Raw genomic sequence first — 21497 nt, 5'->3', positions numbered from 1 at the left:
TGGAGGGCATTGTTACGCCTCCTTATCTAACTTATGATTGTTGCAGATCTGGTCTTATCAACCCAGTCAGAAGAATGTCTTATCTTTTGAATTTTCTTTACTAACAAAAAGATGTTGAAGAGGTGGTGGTGATTCGAGTTAGTGGCCAGTAAATTTACTGTCGAAAGATGAAGTGTAAAAAAAGACGTTAAGACCTATAAAAAGCTTTTAAAAAGACCAATAAACAAAAAACGCCGAAAAAGACCAAAAAAAAAGAAGAAGAAGAAGAAGAAGACAAATCCACCATTTTCTGGCCTACAACGCCCAAAATGAACATATATTATGTTAAGCCTCGTATTAGAGCACTTGTAGAAAAGAGTATCATTATTCCTTAACTTCTGGGCCTTAGTAATGAGTCATGTATGTACTCGAAAATACAATTGTATAACAGTTCTCAGAGGAGAATCTTTTACACACTGCAACATGAATTTACACCGAACGTTCGAAAAACTCGAACAGCAACAACTTGCAAATTACTTTGAAGATGCAGAAATGAGAAGTAGAAGACGTTCAAGATATCAATTGCCACCTCTTGCGGCACAGCCATCGGGAACTTGGTCATGCCTACACAGTATAATCCGAAACTACAGACGAATGGGTTGGAACAATTTGAGTTACCTGAAGGCAAAACAGGACAGCACTAATTGTTCAAAGTAGTTGCTTAATTCTTCAAAATGGCGAAAAATAAATAAATAAATTCTGTTGAAGTAAAGCCATCTAGAATGAAAATTGGGAAGGATGTTGTTTGGATTTTTTTCTTAATCCTTAACTATAGTAAACTTATCACGGTCATCCACCACTATATCATCAGAAAGACGAATTAATATGCTGGAGACTGCCAGTGAAATAGATGACCACTTAGGCTTCTTATGAGTCAAAGGGTTGGCAGAATTTAATCTTTGCATTTTTTGGGGGGGAGAGGGGTAGAATAAGTGACCCTTGGAGTGACGGGTCGGAACCTAGACATCGGAGGTTGTTTCAGGACGGTCTCCCATAAAGTACTAGAAGTAGTAACAGAATCAAATTTAGATATCTGTTTTTGACGCTCTTTGGCACCAGCTGATGATGATGCACCAGCTACACCTGAAGCAGCTGTAAATGGAGGTTTGGAATTAGTTTGTGCACCTCAGTCTGGGTAGACTGAGAGGAAGCAAAGATAATAACAAAATAGTTTGAGTAGAGACCTCAACTGTCAGGGCTTGGTGCCTTGTGCCCACCGAAGTAAAACTAACTGCAAATGGATGGATAGACAACCGTCTGGGTGCTTTAGTAGCAGATTTTCTCAGCAACAATCAATGCACGAATGTCTTTTTCAAGTTTAACCCTGCAGTGGTCGCTTGCGGACTCTCAGTCCGCAGTCAACAATGGTTAAATTTTTCTCCCCCTTCCTGTTTTTCATACCTCCTAACAATCGGCTTCTGTTTATCAGTACAGAGTTGCACTTCGAAGCGTGCACTAGTGTTGGAGATATTAGCTAATGCGGAGCGTGAGTCCGCAGCGACCATTAATGTTAGCTAAATATAGTGGTGACCAGAAAGATGTGGGATAGCTCAGTGAGAAATAAATATGAATATGACGAATAGAAAAAGCCTATCCAGCGTTTGTTGGATGAGTACTCAGTCGATGGAAATGATACCGTGTATGAAGATGATGAAGATGACGGAGAAGACGACAATTTGACTACTGAAATCATGGACACGGACACCGAACAGGAAATATCTGATGAAGAGGAAGTGCCACATAGCAAGCAAGTTAGTCCATTTTATCTGGGGAAAGATCAGAAGACAAAGTGGAGTGTGCACGTACCCCCGAAAAACGTAAGAACAAGATCAGTGAACATAGTGAGGCATTTACCTGGTGTAAAACAAGCCACGAAGGATTTGAAAGAATCACTCCAAATTTGGAAATATTTTTTCCGGAAGAAATAATGAACGCTATTGTAGAAAATACAAACAAAAAAATTGAACTTGTAAGACAAAACTATACGAGTGACCGAGATGCAAAAGAAACAGATGTTGCTGAAATTCAGGCCCTCATTGGCCTGATATATTTAGCAGGCGTTTTGAAATGTAGTAGGCTTAACGCAGATGACCTGTGGCGAACGGATGGTACGGGCGTAGAAATTTTCACTCACTATGTCTCTATCCAGATTTCGATTTCTCTTCGTGGGAAAACTAAGTGATTGTTAAAATATTACTGAACGTAATTGTATCTAGAACATGCGTAGTTTGTATTGAAAGGCCTTCATAAAAACAGTGTTGACGAAAAATGATTTTTTTTATTTTTGCGAATGACACTATAATACAACAATATGCATACTATCTCTTTTATATTGTATAAGCTCTGAGTTACAATAATGCTAAACAATTGTGATTTTAATTAAATTTTATCACGTAAAACATGTTTTGTAACTCATTCTAAAGCAACGATTTACTACAAGAAAATTAAATAAACAGAAATACGCTAGCGATAAATACAATCACTAAATCAAGTGATGAAATAATAATAGTGTTATAACAAGTGTTTTCGTGAAAGTGAATATTTTTTAAATAAAATAGTTAATATTCTTTGCGATTTTTGTAATATCGTTTATTTAGTATGCAATTAAAAACTTTAATATACCTGCGGAATGTCAGTCCGCAGCGACTACTCATGTCATAAAATGGGCGCGACTACAGCAGGGTTAAAGGACTCACAGTCTCGAGACCAAGCGGGATCAGAACCTTCGCAGTCGACACAAGAAGAAAAAGTTAAGTTACAGGGGATAACATGTTCACCCTGACCACATTTACCACATAAGAGTGAGCAGACCACAATATCCTGCAATGTGGCCAAAATGCTGGAATTTAAAACAATGTAATGGCAATAGGATACACGTCGTATCTTGAAGACATAGAAGCTTGTCCCACCGATGATGGGAGCTTAGAAATCTTAAAGATAAGAATATAGGAAGGGGTGGGCGCAAGAACGCCATCCCGCTTTTTCCTGAATCCGTTTAACATCAATTAAATGGTGGCCGTGAAGCTTCTCTTCTAAATGTTCCTCGCCGACATTTGGAGATTAAAGCAAGTAACGACGCCTTTACTAGTGTTCAGTTAACGGTAGGCTTCGACTAAGACAGAGACAGGTCCCAACGACTACAATCAATAATAATTTCTACTACCTGTCAGTTAAAATACGTACTAATAAAGTGTCATTGCTTAATTTCTCAATATGGTATCCGTGGTAACATGTAACATCTATTTATGAATACTAACAAAAGATGTCAATTTACCTAAACTACCTACAGTATCATTGGATCGATCTTTGCCGGGGAGTAAACTTCCATGGTCTGTTTCTCGATATGTTTGCTTCCTGATCAGGGCCCGGGTGAATTATGATGCGTAGCCATATTGATAAAATAACTCAAATCTCCTCTACTTCCTCCTCACGGTTCTAGGAGCCTACGAGGCAACCAGTCCCTGGATTGCCCTATGTCAGCAAGCTGAATCCCTTGATTGATAAGTGACTACGTCGAGGAATCAGGCTTCATTTAGACTTCTATAAGGTACACTTCCAATTTTCCCTTTCCAAGCATCACCCCGTTCAGTACGGCTGGGCGCTACCATCGTTTCTGTCCGCAGTCACCACGACTCCGTCCGAACGTTAATGCTAAATATGTCCAAAGCTATCCTTAATCATAAATCAAAAGAGACGAACATAATAAAATAAACTTACAGAGAAAAAAAAACGCACAAAAAATCCCTTTGAATCCGAGGCTGTTTTGTCACATGATCGATCCGACACTGCAAGATATGTAACTATTCTGGATGAGGAATCACCCCAACATAACTCCCAATCTGAAGGACCAGCGGTCTGGGCGATAAGAGTGTCCTTTCCCGATGCCCCCCCCCCCCCCAAAAAAAAGCGACTCTGCAAGCAAAACAATACCTTCATTCTCGAAAGACAATGTTGTGGTATGGTGGGAGTGGGAAGGCATAATTCATTACAAACTGTTTAAGCCCAACCAAACATTCAATGCAGAGCTCTACATTCAACAACTGCACCGACACAATGAAGCAATTTGTAACACACATTAAATACTGCGGTCCCAGTTCGATTAAAATTACTTTAAATCACCAAAACTTATCACGATAGTTATTTCAATAAATTAAACTATTTTCGTCACTTAAATTTTGTATTTCCTTAATACTGATCATTCATTTTGCAGAAATTAAAAATACACTTCAATCACTTATGGTTTCCTCACTTATTGTATCTTTAACAGCATAAATAAAACAAGTTTAAACAAGTCTGGCCTCAAGATTTGTTATCATAAGGTACCGGACTATTGTCTTTGTTGTCCTATAACTAAATATACATAAACGTTATCGTTGCAAATTCAGCAAAAAGACCGAACCTACCCTATCAAAAAAAATACCGAGAAAAAATGAGCTTGCCATTTTCTGATTTTCATTATCTATCTACCGTAAAAATAACTACATCTGACAATCTTACTTGCGTCATGCATCTCCTCTTGCTGTTGGCTACAGCTACAGTTGCATTAATAAACTAGACTTCTCAGACCGTAAAATTATATACGTAAAAATAATTTTATAAATAACTACACGAAGTGACTTGTGTCATTCATCTTCTAGTTGTACTACGAATAGAGACAACATTCACATTTGAAAGAAACGCTGTATTATTTACACAGGTATAACTTGTCCGTAACTCTTCACCTTTTCTGACACATCAAGAGTAGCATTTGCTTCTGGCTACGCCGCTATGGCCTATTTCACGTTCTTCCGTCTTGTCTATAGACTGAAACTGCGGCACCGATTACACTACTCTAGTAAGAAAAAATCACACATGCCCAGTATAATGAAGATAGATTTCCAGTGCCATGACAGAAAACAGAACTTCAGCTAATCAATGCATGCAGGATAAAATTGGTCTTCATGGAACTGATAGCTTAAGAATATATGAATGAATGAATGAAAAAATAAATAAGTACATAAATAAATAATGACCTGTCTGAAGTCAGTAGACCTGGATTGTCGTTCACAGCTATATTTCAAATACTCACTGTCTGTAAATTTTTAAAACACTTCCTGAGAAAAAAATAGCAATAAAAAGGATACAAAGAACAGAAGGACTTGATGGTGTTTGATGGCACCAATTAATCCTACTATAGAAATTAAGAGGAGCAATACGCCGCATGCCAGTATTCCGCCAATAATGGGGAGGTCTGTCAAAAGTGTTGATGATTTGCCATAGACTGCTACGCCGATCAGAATAAAGGCCACAAGCTGAAAAGACAGAGAAAGAAAAAATGATAAATCATAAATAAAAGTAACGCTCTGGCACTATGACTCAGGAAAGCCTATAGCCAAACACATGACACAAACATAAGAAATAATTAAATACTACACAGTACTTTTAATGATATTGAAGTGCAGTTTAATGCATTGCAACTTACCTACTACTACTACTTTGGCATCAAATTCTCTGCATGCCAACAAACAACAATATCAAGATGATGATTTAAAAAAAAAAAAAAGTACAAATGGCATATGTACACAATTCGAAGGAGTTTTTTTTCCACTGCCACACAGTGGTCCCAATTACCCTAAAACGCGGTCAAAATTATTTTTTGCTACATTTCGTGTTCTGGTTGAATATATTCTAATTCATTACTTACAGTACGAGATAAAAACCATAATAAGGTACTTATAAGTGCATAAAATCTTATTAAAAGGACAGACAGACATACTTTTTTAACTATCACTGTCATCGCTGTCAGTTTCAGAATAAGGTACTTATAAGTGCATAAAATCTTATTAAAAGGACAGACAGACATACTTTTTTAACTATCACTGTCATCGCTGTCAGTTTCAGGGATAGAGAATCCCTTCTGTGGCTTGGTTACTGAATTTAGAAGACCAATGACCTCTTGAGGAAGATTTCGGCTTTTTGGTTTCATCTGGGGTTGCAATCTTAGTGAGGAAACATGTGGTCTGATGTTTCTAATAGGCGATACATGATGTCAATATTTGTCGCCTCTTTTGAAGTTTTCCTGGAATGAAACTGCCTATATTCTTTAAACTGTTTATTCCTGGCATCTTGTGCTTCTTCTGACATCTGTCCCATGGGAAGCACTGCTGCAGAAACAATGACTGCACCGTGAACTAGAACTTTGTGGACAGAGGTAGGCATATAATACCAATAATATAGGGAAACGAAGAGTTCGGCCGATTCATTACACTAATTATTAAACGCATCAACTTTGACGGAAAAGCCACTTGATAATGAGCCCAATATAACACCCAACCTGTGAATCAGTTCATGATCTGTTCAGCTGAAACTTACTATTTCTCAAAACAATGTCCAGGCGGTATTGCCGTTATTTGAAGAACCACTTCCTCCAGGTTTTGGTTGGTCAACAATGACACCTAGATCTCTTTTGAAGTTTTTCTGGATTGCTTGTTTTTGTCTATGAACTAGTGTTTCCTCTTGCTTGCTACTGCTTGACCTGCAGTCTATATGAAACATGAGGTAAATATTCAAAAAATCTTATCCAAATATGGAAAGTGGAAATTCCAAATCTGAATGAGAATTTATCTATGTCTTTTCCTGTCAGAATGTCCAATTGGTTCATCATTTCCGGGGTAGCTCCGCAAATATAGCAATTCTGGGTGGATGTTGAAGTTATGGCACTGCATACTTTTCCATCTACCATTGTTAATGAAAGTTGATATTCTATTTGTATTATTTTGCCCTTAATTGCATATTCAGTTTTGCTAAGATTCTTAATTTGTTGCTCGAAGTTGGAAGCTTATTTTCTCACGAGGTCCTGGGACTCTTTTCGAAAATGAAATTTAATAGGTCGGCAAAAAATTTGTGGAAGATGGTTTAAGATTGTGCCATCTTACTGTTGGCTCAAATTGGTCATTCGTAAAGTATAGTTGTGGTGGGACTAATGACGTGAAGAATATGTCGTTATCTGAAAATTCATCTTTTCTGCCATTGCGTGTACTGGACTGGCCACTACTCCCATCAAATCCCCATTTCGACAAAAGTATCAGTGACTCTAGGAAGTTTTTTGGGATTTGTTCCAATACTAGCTCTTGCACTTGTAGCACTCAATCTGTGGTATGATCTAGTAAATCTTGAATATTAACTTCACAGTGTTCTGATGGTTACTTTTTGTGGACAACATCGTTTTTTAGCAACCAGAAATCTTTTATACTGTGTGATGGATAGATGTCAGCATTTACAATTCACCCCTTGCCTGCCTCGAGGAACAGAGCTAATGCGCTATCTTTTGTATAGCTCCCACTACTAAGCTCTCCTAATTTTGATTGCTAACGTACGCGATTTCTGCATTTCGTCAATTAGTTTCGCAGAGTCTACGTTGCCAGTTTCTCTTTCCTTCATAGCTGCTACAAATGTTAAAGATTCTGCACTCTTGAAAACTTGCAGGTCCACAATTTCCCTTCTTTTCGTTCTAACGCTGCTGTCATCGAAGTCTGCTTCAGGCGTCCCCTCTTTGAAGTAGAAGAAGATGGAATTTCAACATTAAATTTTGGACATAGAGTCTTGGTCCAAGCAAATTTGTGTTGTTTTTCAGAAATGTCTGTGAATTTCTTCCCGCTTTGTTCAGTCGGCGAAATAACTCGCTACAAAATCGCGAAATATTCTTATCAATATGTTTCCGCTTCTTGTCTGAATCTTCTATCCCTGTTTTTTGTATTACGTGGCTTAACAAGAATGCCTTTTATTCTTTCCTCCCACCAGATTGTAATTGTAAAATCCTATAGAACGTTTTTTGTAGACGTCGATATTCCATTTTCAACTTGTGTATAGGAAAATTTACTTGTAATAACATGTTGCAGCAATACTTAATTCTGAACAAAGACTGTTTATATTCAATTGGAAACGGAGTATAACACCCGTGCTTAGATGAAAATCAATAGAAATGACTTTGTTGTTTTGCTGCGGAGTTCATCTCTCCTTCTGTTTCATTTGGCATAGGCAGATTCTATTTACAATATAATTTAAAATCACAGGACACCGCAATTTGTTTTTTTAGGAGATAAATCTAGAAGAATCATATAACATATAACAGTAGATTTCAGCATCGGGAAACACTGCGAAAATTTTACAGCTCTGCATAATTACAAGAATACGATTACAAATTAACTTATAGTCACATTGCTATGTACAGGGTGTCTACTAAAATTCCAAAATGAAATTTCGTTACTTTTTCCTGACCTTTTCTTTACCAAATCATAAAATTTCATAACACTTTCAAGAGCGAATTTGGGTGCGAATTAGGCCGAATTTTCATCCATGCGGTAGAAGCGTGGTTTGCTTGCGATTTGATAGCGTCTAAAGTCGACCATAGGCATTTCTGGTGGTTAATTTTAACGTTTTATAGAACAAAAATTTTCAAATCTGTATTTACATTTGTACAGATTTTTAAAAAAAATCGTGACCCTCAAGCTAAATTTCGTGACTTTTTCTTGACTCATGACCGTTTTCCGATTTCTTGACATTCGTGACTTTCGTAACCGATAGACACCCTGATGTATTAACTCATCAAGAACCAACTGTGTACTTTAAAATGCATTACTTTAGGGATATAACTAGAGAAAATATACAAGTCAATTCACATAACACAATAATCACCACAAATAATAACCACGGATGACAATATCTTGTATTGAAACAATGGGTATTTTTACCACACTAAAGCTGGAGAGCAAACCACACACACAGAACCTACTACTTCAAGCTATTAGTACTCTCTGGCGAGAGGCCTATCTCTTCGTGCCCTTCAGTTCTATTACAGCCACACATACTAGAGAAAATATACAGTCAAAAGACGAGGATATTCGTACTTTAAAAATTGCAATTTTGTTCGGGTTTTGGGTCTGTTGGAACCACTGTGTGCCGGTTTGAATGGAAAATTAAGAGCGAAGATGCTACCAATTAACAGAACGCTAAATCGATTTCTAAAACCGCTTCCCACTATCTCTCATCGTTTTTGTTCAATGTAGATTAATATTGAAACCGGAAGTTGCAGTGGATTTGTATTAACTCCGGTCAAATGTATTCTTGGGACGATTAATGGATTGCAGAAAACCGCTTCTTGCTGTCTATTAACGCTTTTGCTTTATAGCGATCACCGGTAAAACTGGTAGTGGTTGAATTTCTCCCGATTTTAATAGAGAGAACAGAGATGGAATACATTCTTGGGACGTTTAAATAATTACAAAAACCTATCGCTTGTCGCTATCTAGTACGGTTTTTATTCTATGGCGTTCGACATTAAAACCGGAAGTGGTTGAATTCTACCGCTTTTGGTTTGAATAGAGGGTTTAAGACGGAACCTATTCTTAGAACGCTAAATCGATTCCCAAAATCCCCTCTCGTTATCTATTTATCTCTATGTAAATCAATACTGAAACCGCAAGTTGCTGTGGATTTCTATTTTTCCGGTTTTAGTACGGTTAAAGATGGAGATTAAATGTATTCTTGTAACGCTTAATCGATTACAGAAAACCGTTTCTTGCTGTCTATTATCGCTTTTGCTCTATACTGATCAACGTAAAAACCAGAAATGGTTTATTTCTACCATTTCCGGTTTGAACTAGGGATGGCCAGAACCGGTTTTCGGGTCTGAACGGATACGGTTCTAGAAGATCCGGTTCTGGAACCGGGTTTTCGGATCCAGGTCTGGAACCGGTCCCTAAGATCCGGTTTTGGAACCGGGTCTTCGGATCCAGGCCCGAAACCGGTTTCAGAATCGGTTCTGAAAACCGGATCTCAGAGAACCGGTTCCGCCGGAACAGGAACTTTGTGGACATCCCTAGTTTGAACATTGCTTCCATCAAAGAACTTGACCCTCTACATTCGGTGATCCTCCAAATAGTTTAAGATCGTTTTGTCTGCCAGACGGACACACGGACAGGGTAAATATATAAAGTTTTTGTAAACAAGGAGGGAACACTGAAAACAGAGGTTAAAAGATTTTAGGCGGAATTTCTTGGTCTGTAGCGGTAAAATGTTGTAATTGTGTGTGACAATTATTTTCGAAGATCTTGAAAGCCAGAGCACCAAGCATAATTTTAACTTGAGTATTCTTACAGTCTGTGCAAAAACTGCATAAAATTACGAAGTGCAGTTTTCTTTTGACGAATCGATGTGATTCTTTAATGTTGGAAACCTTGAAAACAGGAAGAATTACAAAAAGAAAAGAAGCTTTTATATCACTTAAACCACACCTATAAAACAAATATCACGTGAATTACAAAATATCAGTTGTAGACTACGATTTTTTTTCATATTGTATGAATAAAAGCATTATCTACAACAAATACAAAAAGAAAAAAAAAATCATTCAGTTCTATTTAGGTAATAGAAAGTTATTTCGAAAAATATTTCTGGCCAGTGGGCAACTTTTAATGACATGACCTTAATGAGTATTCTGTTTGAATTTGTTACTAATACTTAGGACCTCGAAAGTATTAGCCATTGTCAAAAGGCGCAAAGTGTTTCTGGGTTGATATACATCTCTATTTTCGATTATTGTACTGTATTAGTCACGTCATGTCATGTCAATTCCATTTTTCATATGCGACAATAAGTAAATCTACAAATTAACTACTTAATCCTGTTTTAAATCAGACTGATTTAAATCAATCCATCCTGACTAATGGATTTTTTCTTCTGTTCGGTCTATAGTCAATGATAGTTCGTTAAGCTTACATTCATTCTACATTATCCTTAAGTAAATCCACAAATTAACTACTTAATCCTGTTTTAAATCAGACTGATTTAAATCAATCCATCCTGACTAATGGATTTTTTCTTCTGTTCGGTCTATAGTCAATGATAGTTCGTTAAGCTTACATTCATTCTACATTATCCTTAAGTAAATCCACAAATTAACTACTTAATCCTGTTTTAAATCAGACTGATTTAAATCAATCCATCCTGACTAATGGATTTTTTCTTCTGTTCGGTCTATAGTCAATGATAGTTCGTTAAGTTCACATTCATTCTACATTATCCTTAATAGGGGTCCTAGTACCTTTTACTTAGGCCTGAGTATTCATAAGGCTACAGTGTATACATTTTCACGCAGGGATATATCTAGGAAACAAAATGGCCACTATCATGTTCACAGTTGCGTAATTACATACTGTAGTAGACAGGAATAGCAATAATTTTGGCGACGGTCAAATTACGCAATAACATCATCTGAAAAACGTAACTACTTCGGTACCTTAAAACTTACCATATCAGTCGTAAATTATTAAGGTTGGTTTAAAGGAACAAGTTTTGCCGATATATTGTACTACAGTTTTCGTATCTCTCCCATGTACTTTTTATTATTCACAAAAAAACACGATTTCTCTTACAAATTTCAACAGACTTCAAATTTTTAGAAAAGGAACTTCATAATCTATCGAAGGCAATAATCCGTGCCGATTCTTTATTTAGAATTTTCTTCATTGTTGAAATGGATATCCAAATCTTTAACAATCGAACTGTTTTAACAATGAAGAAAATTCTAAATAAGAAATCGGCAAGGATTGTTCTTTTTAATAGGTTATGAAGTTCCTTCTCTAAAAATTTAAAGTCTCTAGATAGAAATTTGTAAGATAAATTGTAAATTTTCGTGAAAGGTAAAAAAAATACATGGGAGAGATACGAAGACTGTAGTGCCATCTATCGGCAAAACTTGTTTCTTTACATTAACCTTAAGTGCATTTACTAGTTAAATTATGGGGCCTATCCCCCCCCCCCTCCCACACACAAAAAAATCCTTTAAAGTTGTAAGACATTTATTGCATTTCCGGAAGAATTGGACGGAACAAAGTTTCTCAATATAGAATATTAATTACCAATGTTGAAACATTCAATCCACAATATTCAGATGAATCCGAAAGAACAAGAACAAAACGGAATTCCTATCTGAATATTTACAATTGAACTCAAATTTATTTAAATGTCCACCTACATATGTAGAACAGATGTTTTCTATGGATAATGCAAGAAACGGAAAGGTGTCAGACACAAATGTTTCCCATGTCTGAAAACTGCAACATAAAACTGTAAATGGGAATCACAAAGCGTCAGATCGAACTACACTGCATGCCTGCCAGCCAGTGGAAAATAGTAAAAGAGCACGTAAATGGAAGTACCTACAACTTATACATAACAACCTGAAAAAGATAACTGTGTACAGAGGATTGTATAAACTCTTAAATATATATATATATATATATATATATATATATATATATATATATATATATATACTATTATCCATATTCATTCCGTATCCCGACGTGGTATCAAAGGAAACGGGTCAATCCCAAGAAACCCGCGTACACGGTGTTTCTTCACCACAAAGCCCACTTGGCGCAAGCTAGAATCAAACCAGGGGCCTTGACATCACAGGCAACATTCTACCACTGAGCCAACGCGGTCTCCCGTACACCTTGTTAAAAGAAGTTCAAGAAATCAGTAAGTCTACATAGGAACTGTGGGCAATAAAAACAGAAGAAGCGTTTCTACAGAAGCAATATCATTAAATGTAACTTACGTACGCCAAAAAAGATTGATAACATACGAAGACCAATTTTAGCTCTACACATGTTGCAAGTAAATATCGATAAACACATTTGCGTGCTCCAATAACAATAGGTCAAAGCGCAATTGTATGTGTACAGTGTGCAGAATAGAAGCAAAAAGCTCAACGATCCACCACGGTAACGATAACGAAAGCAAACACTTTGGACAGCAAACTTTATGATTTGTTTCATTATCAGTAACGGTAAACAGAATACTAATCTTAAGTCTCCTCTCGGTAAGCAATATCAAAACGATCTCAAAACATCATCACAGGATAAAGATTCTTAACTAAATATACACAGACGCACGATTTTGTATTCTGTAGCTTAAAGACTTACGGGATAATAATTCAACGCCACAGAAAACAACTACTACATTGTATCCTGTCACAGCACAATTCAAATTATGATTATTCACCTTTCCTAGGAACACAGTTGCTTAGTGGCAGTGGAAAGTGTGAGGGGTCCATGGTTCGAATCCAGGCCATGCGAGTTTGTGTACACAACATCGTGGTCTTGGGTTTTCCCGTGTCTCTCCCTTTCCTCCCACATCCTCATTCCATCAAATCTTTCACAATCAATCACTTTCAATCATCTGCAGGGTTCCTACTGATCTGAAGAAATCTGTTTCCCTGACTTTGGCTAGAAACTCCCTGACTTTTCATGACAGGTGTCGAATAACGTAGACATATAAATAAGGAATAAATAACGGTAAATATTTATATATGAGGACATTTATTCTATAGAGACAAATAATCAATTGTCCATACGTACATTCCACTTACCTCCCTAAAATTCTGTGCAACGTTCCATACTGTGATCATTAATGGTTGGCTAAGCTGAAATTGGTGTACAATTAATGTTAGAAAAATATATTTTATAAAATTTCCCTGACTTCCCTTACCAGTAAGACTCCTGATCTGTCTCCTTCAGTTTAAAGGGCATAAGCGTAGGTCTCTTACCAACTCTCGAAAAATCCTGCTTCGTATTGCAGGGTGTCTACTAAAATTCCAAAATGAAATTTCGTGACCCTTTCTTTACCAGACCATAAAATTTCGCAACATTCTCACGAGGGAATTTGGGTACGAATTAGGCCAAATTTTCATGCATGCGATAGAAGCATGCTTTGCTAGCGACTTGGTAGCGTCCAAAGCCGACTATAGATAATTTTGGTGGTGAATTTTGATGTTTTATTGAACAAAAGTTTCCAGTCTGTAATTATATTAGTATAGATAACAAAAAGTCGTGACCCAAAAACTAAATTTCGCGACTTTTTCTTGATTTTCATGTCCATTTTCTGATTTCGTGACATTCGTGACCGATAGACACGCTGTATTGTTCTCTATCTTGGCCAACACAAAGTTCTCCCCAGAGGCATCCTAACCAATACCATGCACCACGCGTTAGTGTCTCATTTCGAGCAAGTATCTCGAACATCTAAATAGTCTCGATCTAATTATTTGCACGATTTTCGGCAATGAATACACGGTTGTTTCCGATATATAGTAACAATTTTCACAAGCGACAGTAGCGTCATCTAGGGGAAGTGAACAAAATCACTGGTCGTACAAATACATTGGATCTCAGTGTATCTGTGACAAGCGGTGAAGTTCGTGCTAAAGAATGTCATTGAAGATCAATTCCTATTTTTAAGGATGCATATCGGCACTTTAAGATGCCAAAACAGTTACAGTGTCTTAACATATGTGGCTAAAAGACGAAAAAAGGGAAGATTACTGTAGGATAGAAACACTTCAACTCCCGTCCTGTTACAAACCGTACACTTACTATTTGGAAATTAAGGTTCTTGTCAAGGGAAGAACTCAGATACACAGGAAGGTAATTGCAAACCGTGTTGGGATATTCACATCATAATTCATCATGATTTGGAGTTGGAGAAGAAACTCGTTGCACAAACTCTTGATGAAATACAATGAAGAACGTTGCACATATTTTCGAGGGCTTTAAGGACACCATCTGTGGGCGATAGATAGAAAACGCTGTTACTCTCGACAAGGCAGAGATGTATCTCACTGACTGCAGCAGGCAACGTGTAATTTTCTACAGGGAATGAGGATTTTCAAAGATGGGACCGTGTATGTAGGAAAAGTTTCGGCAAGGAATTCATGATTGTTGCCGGTTGCTGTTACAATGCGATATAAAGATACACTGTATCGCCAAAAATGCCAAGATAAATTCCAATTATTATCAAATTAACGTCCTGACACCAATTTATCGTCATGACATATATCGTTTGCATGGGAGAGAGAGAAAACTGGGTGTGGCTGCGTGAAAACAAGGTATCCAGCCGTAACTCATTCGATGGTCCTCTTCTGTCAACAAATAGCAAAAGCCACTAGTATTCGTGCAACTTCCTTCATTCAGTGATTATTACAAAATACTTCCTCCGGGGAAGGACTTTCAATATACGTGGGGTGGAAGTACTAGTGGCTCAAGTCAAGCACAATCGAAGATATGTACCCGCTTACTCGGTACGTGACGTTTGGGCGCCGCCGTTTGGGCACTGGACGTTTGGGCGCGAGTTAAAAAGTCGTTATGTTAGGCGCTGAGTACTAAGTTCGAATCAAGATATCACAAGGTGTCTACTGTAGTGGAAGTCCTTGAATTATACTGGATTTTGTTTTACATACTAGAAATACTGGAATTTCAAAATTATAAAAACTGAATTAACAATTAAATTTTGTAAATTTAAGTTTCAACGAAAGTTAAATGTGCTTTTTATTTGATAACTTTTCAAGCCAAATGTAAGTCGACCAGACTACATATGATTGACTGCATTACATACATAGTGAGCCTATTCCATTAAAAAACTTAAAGCAGGTCTTCTGCTGTAGTTACGCAATAAGTGTGAATGTCAAACACATTTCTAGTGGCTAAATGACCAATATATGTACACTTAACTATTATTTTTCACTTTGAAATCGTTGTTTTTTTTTTTTTTTCTTCTTTCGCCACTTTCTTTAATGCAGAATAAATGCTTACAATGGGACGAAAAAAATGTGTGTTAAGTTTTGATTTTTATATTGGAATGTTAATAAAAAAAGTGATACCAGAAATACGGCATACTACAGTTCCTAAACTCAATGTGTTAGACATCCTGTATGCAAAATATGTCTTAGACACCATGTATGCAAAATATCTTTCCCTCAACTCGATTAGGATATAGGATTTTTAGATTTCTGGGCTCTCGGCATCTAAGGCCATTTAGCCCGTCACGTTTGAGGGAGCACACTATCCGGGGAAAGGGAAGGAAGAAAGGATTGGGGAAGGAAGGAAGCTGCCTGGACCTATAAATTAGGTACCACCCCGGCATTTGCCTGATGTGAATGAAGAAAACCCAGGAAAACCTCATTCAGGGTGGCTGGCCTGAAAGAGCGTGTTACACTTTTTCGACCGAGTGCCCCCACCGGGAATCGAACCCGGAACCGATCGCACCGAAGGCGAGTGTTAGCGACTACGCTGCAATCTTTTATTGGTAGTTCTTTATTGGACTTAAGGAAGAGAAGAGTTTGGCAAACGTAATACGAAAGAAAACAAATTTTAATATTCATAAATATGTAATTATTAACTTTCTTTAAAAAAATACAAAAATTAAATCAATATGTTTTAATTAACATTAAGAAAATTAACAGTTCGTCTGATTCCTTTATTTCCTAGCTTTCTTATATAATACAAAAATTAGATCAGAAGTACAAGAATCGTGAACAAGCGAAAAATCAATCCATGACGAGGTTAGGCAACAAATGCCACAAACGCATTAAATTATTTAATTTAGATGAATAAATAAGATAGAGATAGAAAATATACAGATAAATGAGGTGAGATAAAGATAGAAGTGTAGGAAATGTATATATCTTGATTGGCGCTTAGTTTTCAGTGCCTAGCTTACTTTATATGTCGTAAATTGTGATTTTTACTATGTACCTCGCGCCCAAACGTCTGGCGCCTAAACGGCTTTGCGCCCAAACGGCAGCGCCAAAACGTCCGCGCCCAAATGGCGGCGCCCAAACGTCCTGTCCCGCCGCTTACTTGTCTGCCTCTGAGATTATCACTGCCTTCACCCACATTCTAGTGAAATCACTGGATGCCTCACCGATGAACTATTACGTTTTCGCTTTCCTAAAACAGGTCTAGAAATCCACGCATAAATTTGCCGCTAGCGCCAGTACTGATAAGTGAAGTAAGAGATACTTCAAACATGAATCACGCACAGCTTATCGGTTGGACGTCTTGTTTACCAGTTAAGATAAACTCTCCAGGAACTGGTAAGAAAAGAGAAAGCGATTTCCAAATCTTATCTTGTGGAAAACGAAAATATCTATACGAAGTTAACCTAAGAATTCGTAGCTTAAAAGAAGGAACACTACAATAACTGAAAACCCAGAAAAGATAGAATTACACAGAATTAGAGATCCAAGGGTTCGAAAAAAAAAAAAGGGCTTTTTTTCAAAATTTTGGTTTAAATTGATAAGGTATACTTTGTTTCGCTTCTCTACAGCACAAGAACTCATTTGATTAGTGGTTGATGTAGATAAAATAGAACATCTAAAATAAATCATGAATTTCGAAAAGATTTTTTTTTAAATTCTTAACATATTTACATTATGAATTCCAAAGGATTAAAATATATATATAATAATTTTTTAACTTCTTGTACACAAAAATAAGTACTTAAAAAAAAGATACACAAATAACTAGCAAAATTGTATGTAGTATTTTTACTTCAAAATATCACACACCCTCTTTTTGAAACAAAAAATAAAGCATGAGAGAAATACATTTATATGATAATTTAAAAGCTGCACATCAAGAGCTTGGTTTCGGGTGGTTCTGTACATTCTTGAAATTTTTAAGTTTTAACTTTCATATACATTGTATGAATATTTCGAACAAATTTTTCATTCATTGATCACATACGTAATAATGTTACCACCTATCAGGTGCTTGGAATCTGCAAAATCGGTAAAATTCCGAGTTCTATAATGCACTGACTGTTTCTTAATCTTGTTCAGAATCGGGAAAGTACCAAATTTTCTGTTAATGGATCATATGCGTAATAGACTGTTCATCTGATTGTGCGGTTTCCTAGACTTATAACCACCATCACGGTTTACCCAGTCCTGAAGGTTTCTGAATTTTTAACGACAGGAATTCAACATGTCATTACGAAACTTTATATATTAAAAAAAAAACTTTGGAATACATTTAAGAAGAGTGGAAAGAATCAATCACTATTCCAATTCACATGAAAGGCGATAAAACTGAATGTAATAATTATCGAGGCATATCTCTTAACATTCTATTAACAAGATTGATTCCATACGCAGATGAAATTATTGGAGATTATCAGTGTGGATTTAGTGAAATCGACCAACTATCGACCAGATATTTACCATTCGATAAATACTCGAAAAGAAATAGGAACATATTACCCAGTACATCAGCTGTTTATTGGTTTTAAAAAGGCTTACGACTCGGATAGGAGGGAAACATTGTGCAACATTCTTACAGAATTCGGAATACTGATAAAGCTAGTTAGATTAATTAAAATGTGTTTAAATGAATCCCAAAGTAAAGTCCGAGCAGAAAAATTCCTATCCATGAGCTTCCACGACGAGAATGACCTAAAACAATGAGATGCGTTATTGCCATTATTATTCAACATTATTTCGGAGTACGCTATAAGGAAAATTAAAGATAGCAACCAGGTCCTAGAGCTGAATGGTATTCACCAGGTTATGGTGTATGCTGATGATGTAAATTTAATAGGGGATGATAGGAGAACAATAGAAAGAAATGCACAGGCCTTACTAAACGCTTGCGCAGCTACATTGGTTTAGAAGTAAATGCAGAGAAAACTAAATACATGGAAGTTTACCGGGATCGTAATATGGCAAATTATGGATGCGTTAAAATATCAAATAATACTTTCGACAAAGTGGATACTTTCAAATACCTGGGATCAAAATCACCAGACCAAAATCATATCCAAAGAAATTAAATGTCGACTGAAATCAGGAAATTCGTGTTATTATTCAGTTCAAAGTATTTTGTCGTCGCGAATTCTGTCAAAGAATTTAAAGCTTAAAATATATAAAACGATAATCATGCCTGTTGTTTTATGGTTGTGAAGCATGGTCGCTTGAAGAAAGAACGCAGACTGAAAGTATTTGAAAATAAAATCCTGAGACGAATATTCGGACCCAGGAGGAACGGGAATGAGGGAATCTTCATAACGAAGAACTGCATAATTTACAACGGTTTACCAAACATCGCTACGGTCATCAAGTCTAGAAGGCTCAGGTGGGCAGGTCATGCAGCCAGAATGGAAGAAGGTAGGAACGCTTTCAAAGTTTTAACTGGAAATTCAATCAGAAAACGTCCATTAGGAAGACTTAGGCGCAGATGGGAGGACAATATTAAAATGGATCTCGCAGAAATAGGAATACAAGGTAAAAACTGGATCCAGTTGGCTAAGGATTGAAGTCAGTGGAGAGATTTTGTGAACGCGGCATTGAACCTTCGGATTCCATAGGCCATAGAGAGAGAGAATGTATTTAAGTTAAGCACAACTGCACAACAACCATAAGTGAGTGGTTAGCTTTTGCGCTTCTATCGGGAAGTCCGGGATTCAACCCCGCATTCAACCATTTTTTCTTTATTGTGTCTGTGAGTGTAGAGATAATGCGTGTACTGTGAGTTCTGGCCGACTTCCTTTCTTATCGTTTTTAAATCGTTGTTATTACTAATTACCAGCAGTGACGGATTTGCGAAGGGGGTTACGGTTGGGATGTTTTACGGGTGAAGCTTATACCCCGAAATTACAGAATTTCTAAAACAAACGAAATATTTGTTATGCCTTTACTCATAAACTTCAAGCTCTTTTCAAATAAAAATTAGGTATTTTTAGAAAAACTAAACATTAATAAGAAAAACCCCTCCCAAAATACTTTTCTAAATCCGCCACTGATTATCAGTATAAAATGATTTTCAAGGTTGTATCCGAAAAGTTATTGCTGAATATACAAACAAAAACGAAATATTGCTTGTACTCATGAACTCTCAAGCTGTACTCTCAAGTACAGGTTGAGACGAGAAAAATGAATGAAATGAAATCAGGGTTATTGTGCACTTTTAGTTCTGCCTACAGACAACAATTGATTATTGAAAATAGTTCCAATCAAATTCCTGACGTAAAGAAATGTGATAAGGCACGTAATTGTATCGTTCCAGGATTCTCGAAACAGGTCTAGGACATTTCTGACCCGTGGATAATTTGTTTGCTGCTGACATCGGTAACTAACTGTGTCTGCTGCTAATATTGACCCTTGGGAACCTCGATTGTTATGTGGATTTTCTGATTTTGCAATTTTGGTTTCACTTTCCCATATTCATAAATAAATTAACGATCTATCGGAAAGTCCGAACAGTAGAATGACGCCTATCAGGACAACGATTAGCATTGGCAGCACACAACTTTCATATTCCTGTGGCGCTCTACATAAATTAATACAATTTCAAATTTTTGCGCAGTTGTTCGTCGGTCCATTTGAACTATAAGCACGACCAACAAGAGATGGTCTCTGACGTTTCTTACCACATGCGGTGGAACATTGCAGCCCCTACTTTGATAAAAATGTGTTACCAACGACGATCACTCTGTCTTATACCATTAATTAAATTGCCACTACAGTTGCACCGAAAAACAACTTGACACGCGAGTAGTGGCAATGTCACTGCGAGCTGTCAGAGACGTTCTCTTACTGGAAGCACTATAGCTATTAAGAAACCTATGTGCAATGAAAATATAAATGTAAAAGTACTCGAACAGCAATAAGCGTAATAAAAAAGAATAGAAATACATTGGTACCTGTATATGTAGTCTGGCGAAAAATGTTGCAAAAAGTTGCACCGTTCTCATGTGAACATGATTAACTGTGCTTGTTATGGTATGGAAATGTTTTAATGTTACGGCAATTGGCCAAATGATATCGGGGATATCCAAATTAGCTAAATTATTATGCTGGAAGTTACGAGTTAGAGCACAGACCAGCGTGGATTGATATAAATCACTTGATTTCTTTTAATAAAAATCGTTGATTAAATCAAATTCCGAAACACATCAATTTGAAGTGAAAATAAGTGAAATCCCGTTTCTGTTCTGTTATTTCGATCATAGAAGATAATAATTATAATACAATGAAACGCAATTGTATGTACAGCACAGTATGAAAATGGGGGTTTTATGCAGAGATGATTAGGGAAAATCCCGCTTTGAACGGCTAACGGGGCAATCCTGCTTTCTTCTCTTCGCAACATAGGGTTTGCAGATCTTAACTATTCCAACGGGGAAATCATCATCGACATTTAAGACGAAAATTCTTTTGTGTGCGCTTCTGCTTGTTCCAAGTAATAGGGGTGTATTTAGACGGAGAAGGATGTTTGGGTGATGCCATTTGGACGCAGAAGATTGGGCGCGGTTGTTTAGGTTCAAAACCTAGTAAGTAGGTTAATCTACTTAAACGAGTTATAATGTATTTCATAACTAGAACACGAATGTTCATGCACTTAAAACCTTGGAAATAGGCACTAATGTCACAAAAACTCTGTCAAAAAATAACTGCACAACTTAAAATTTTAAAAATTTAGAAAGGTGAACTTGAACTTAATTCTCTTAAAAAAACAATCTTCAAAAACTCTAAATTTCTGTTGCGTTATAGTATGTCCTAAGGTAAACAATCACTAAAAGTCTCAGTTGCAATAAATGGTTAGTTTAGTTCTAGTAAATTATTGTATAATGCAAAAAGA

General features: G+C 36.7%; 1 protein-coding gene across 5 annotated transcripts in view; it reads right to left on the bottom strand.

Moving 5' to 3' along the window:
* The window catches only part of Tsp97E (Tetraspanin 97E), a 75081-nt gene that overhangs the window by 45870 nt on the left and 7714 nt on the right, over positions 1-21497 (bottom strand). For 2 of the 5 annotated variants that reach the window (XM_081749198.1, XM_081749197.1), the window contains exons 1-2: positions 12645-12761; positions 5163-5330 (exon numbers count right to left, since the gene is read on the bottom strand). In XM_081749198.1, the coding sequence (XP_081605324.1) occupies positions 5163-5330; positions 12645-12719 (243 nt within the window). In that variant the 5' untranslated portion in view covers positions 12720-12761. Of the gene's footprint in view, positions 1-5162; positions 5331-12644; positions 12762-21497 lie in introns of those variants that run through there. The other 3 variants (XM_081749199.1, XM_081749196.1, XM_081749195.1) reach the window with 2 other exon arrangements.

This window comes from Thermobia domestica, chromosome 2, assembly GCF_964235325.1.
Source record: "Thermobia domestica chromosome 2, izTheDome1.hap1.1, whole genome shotgun sequence".
Classification (NCBI taxonomy): domain Eukaryota; kingdom Metazoa; phylum Arthropoda; class Insecta; order Zygentoma; family Lepismatidae; genus Thermobia; species Thermobia domestica.
The sequence above is the reverse complement of the archived record's forward strand: the minus strand, read 5'-3'. Positions and strand labels throughout refer to the sequence as shown.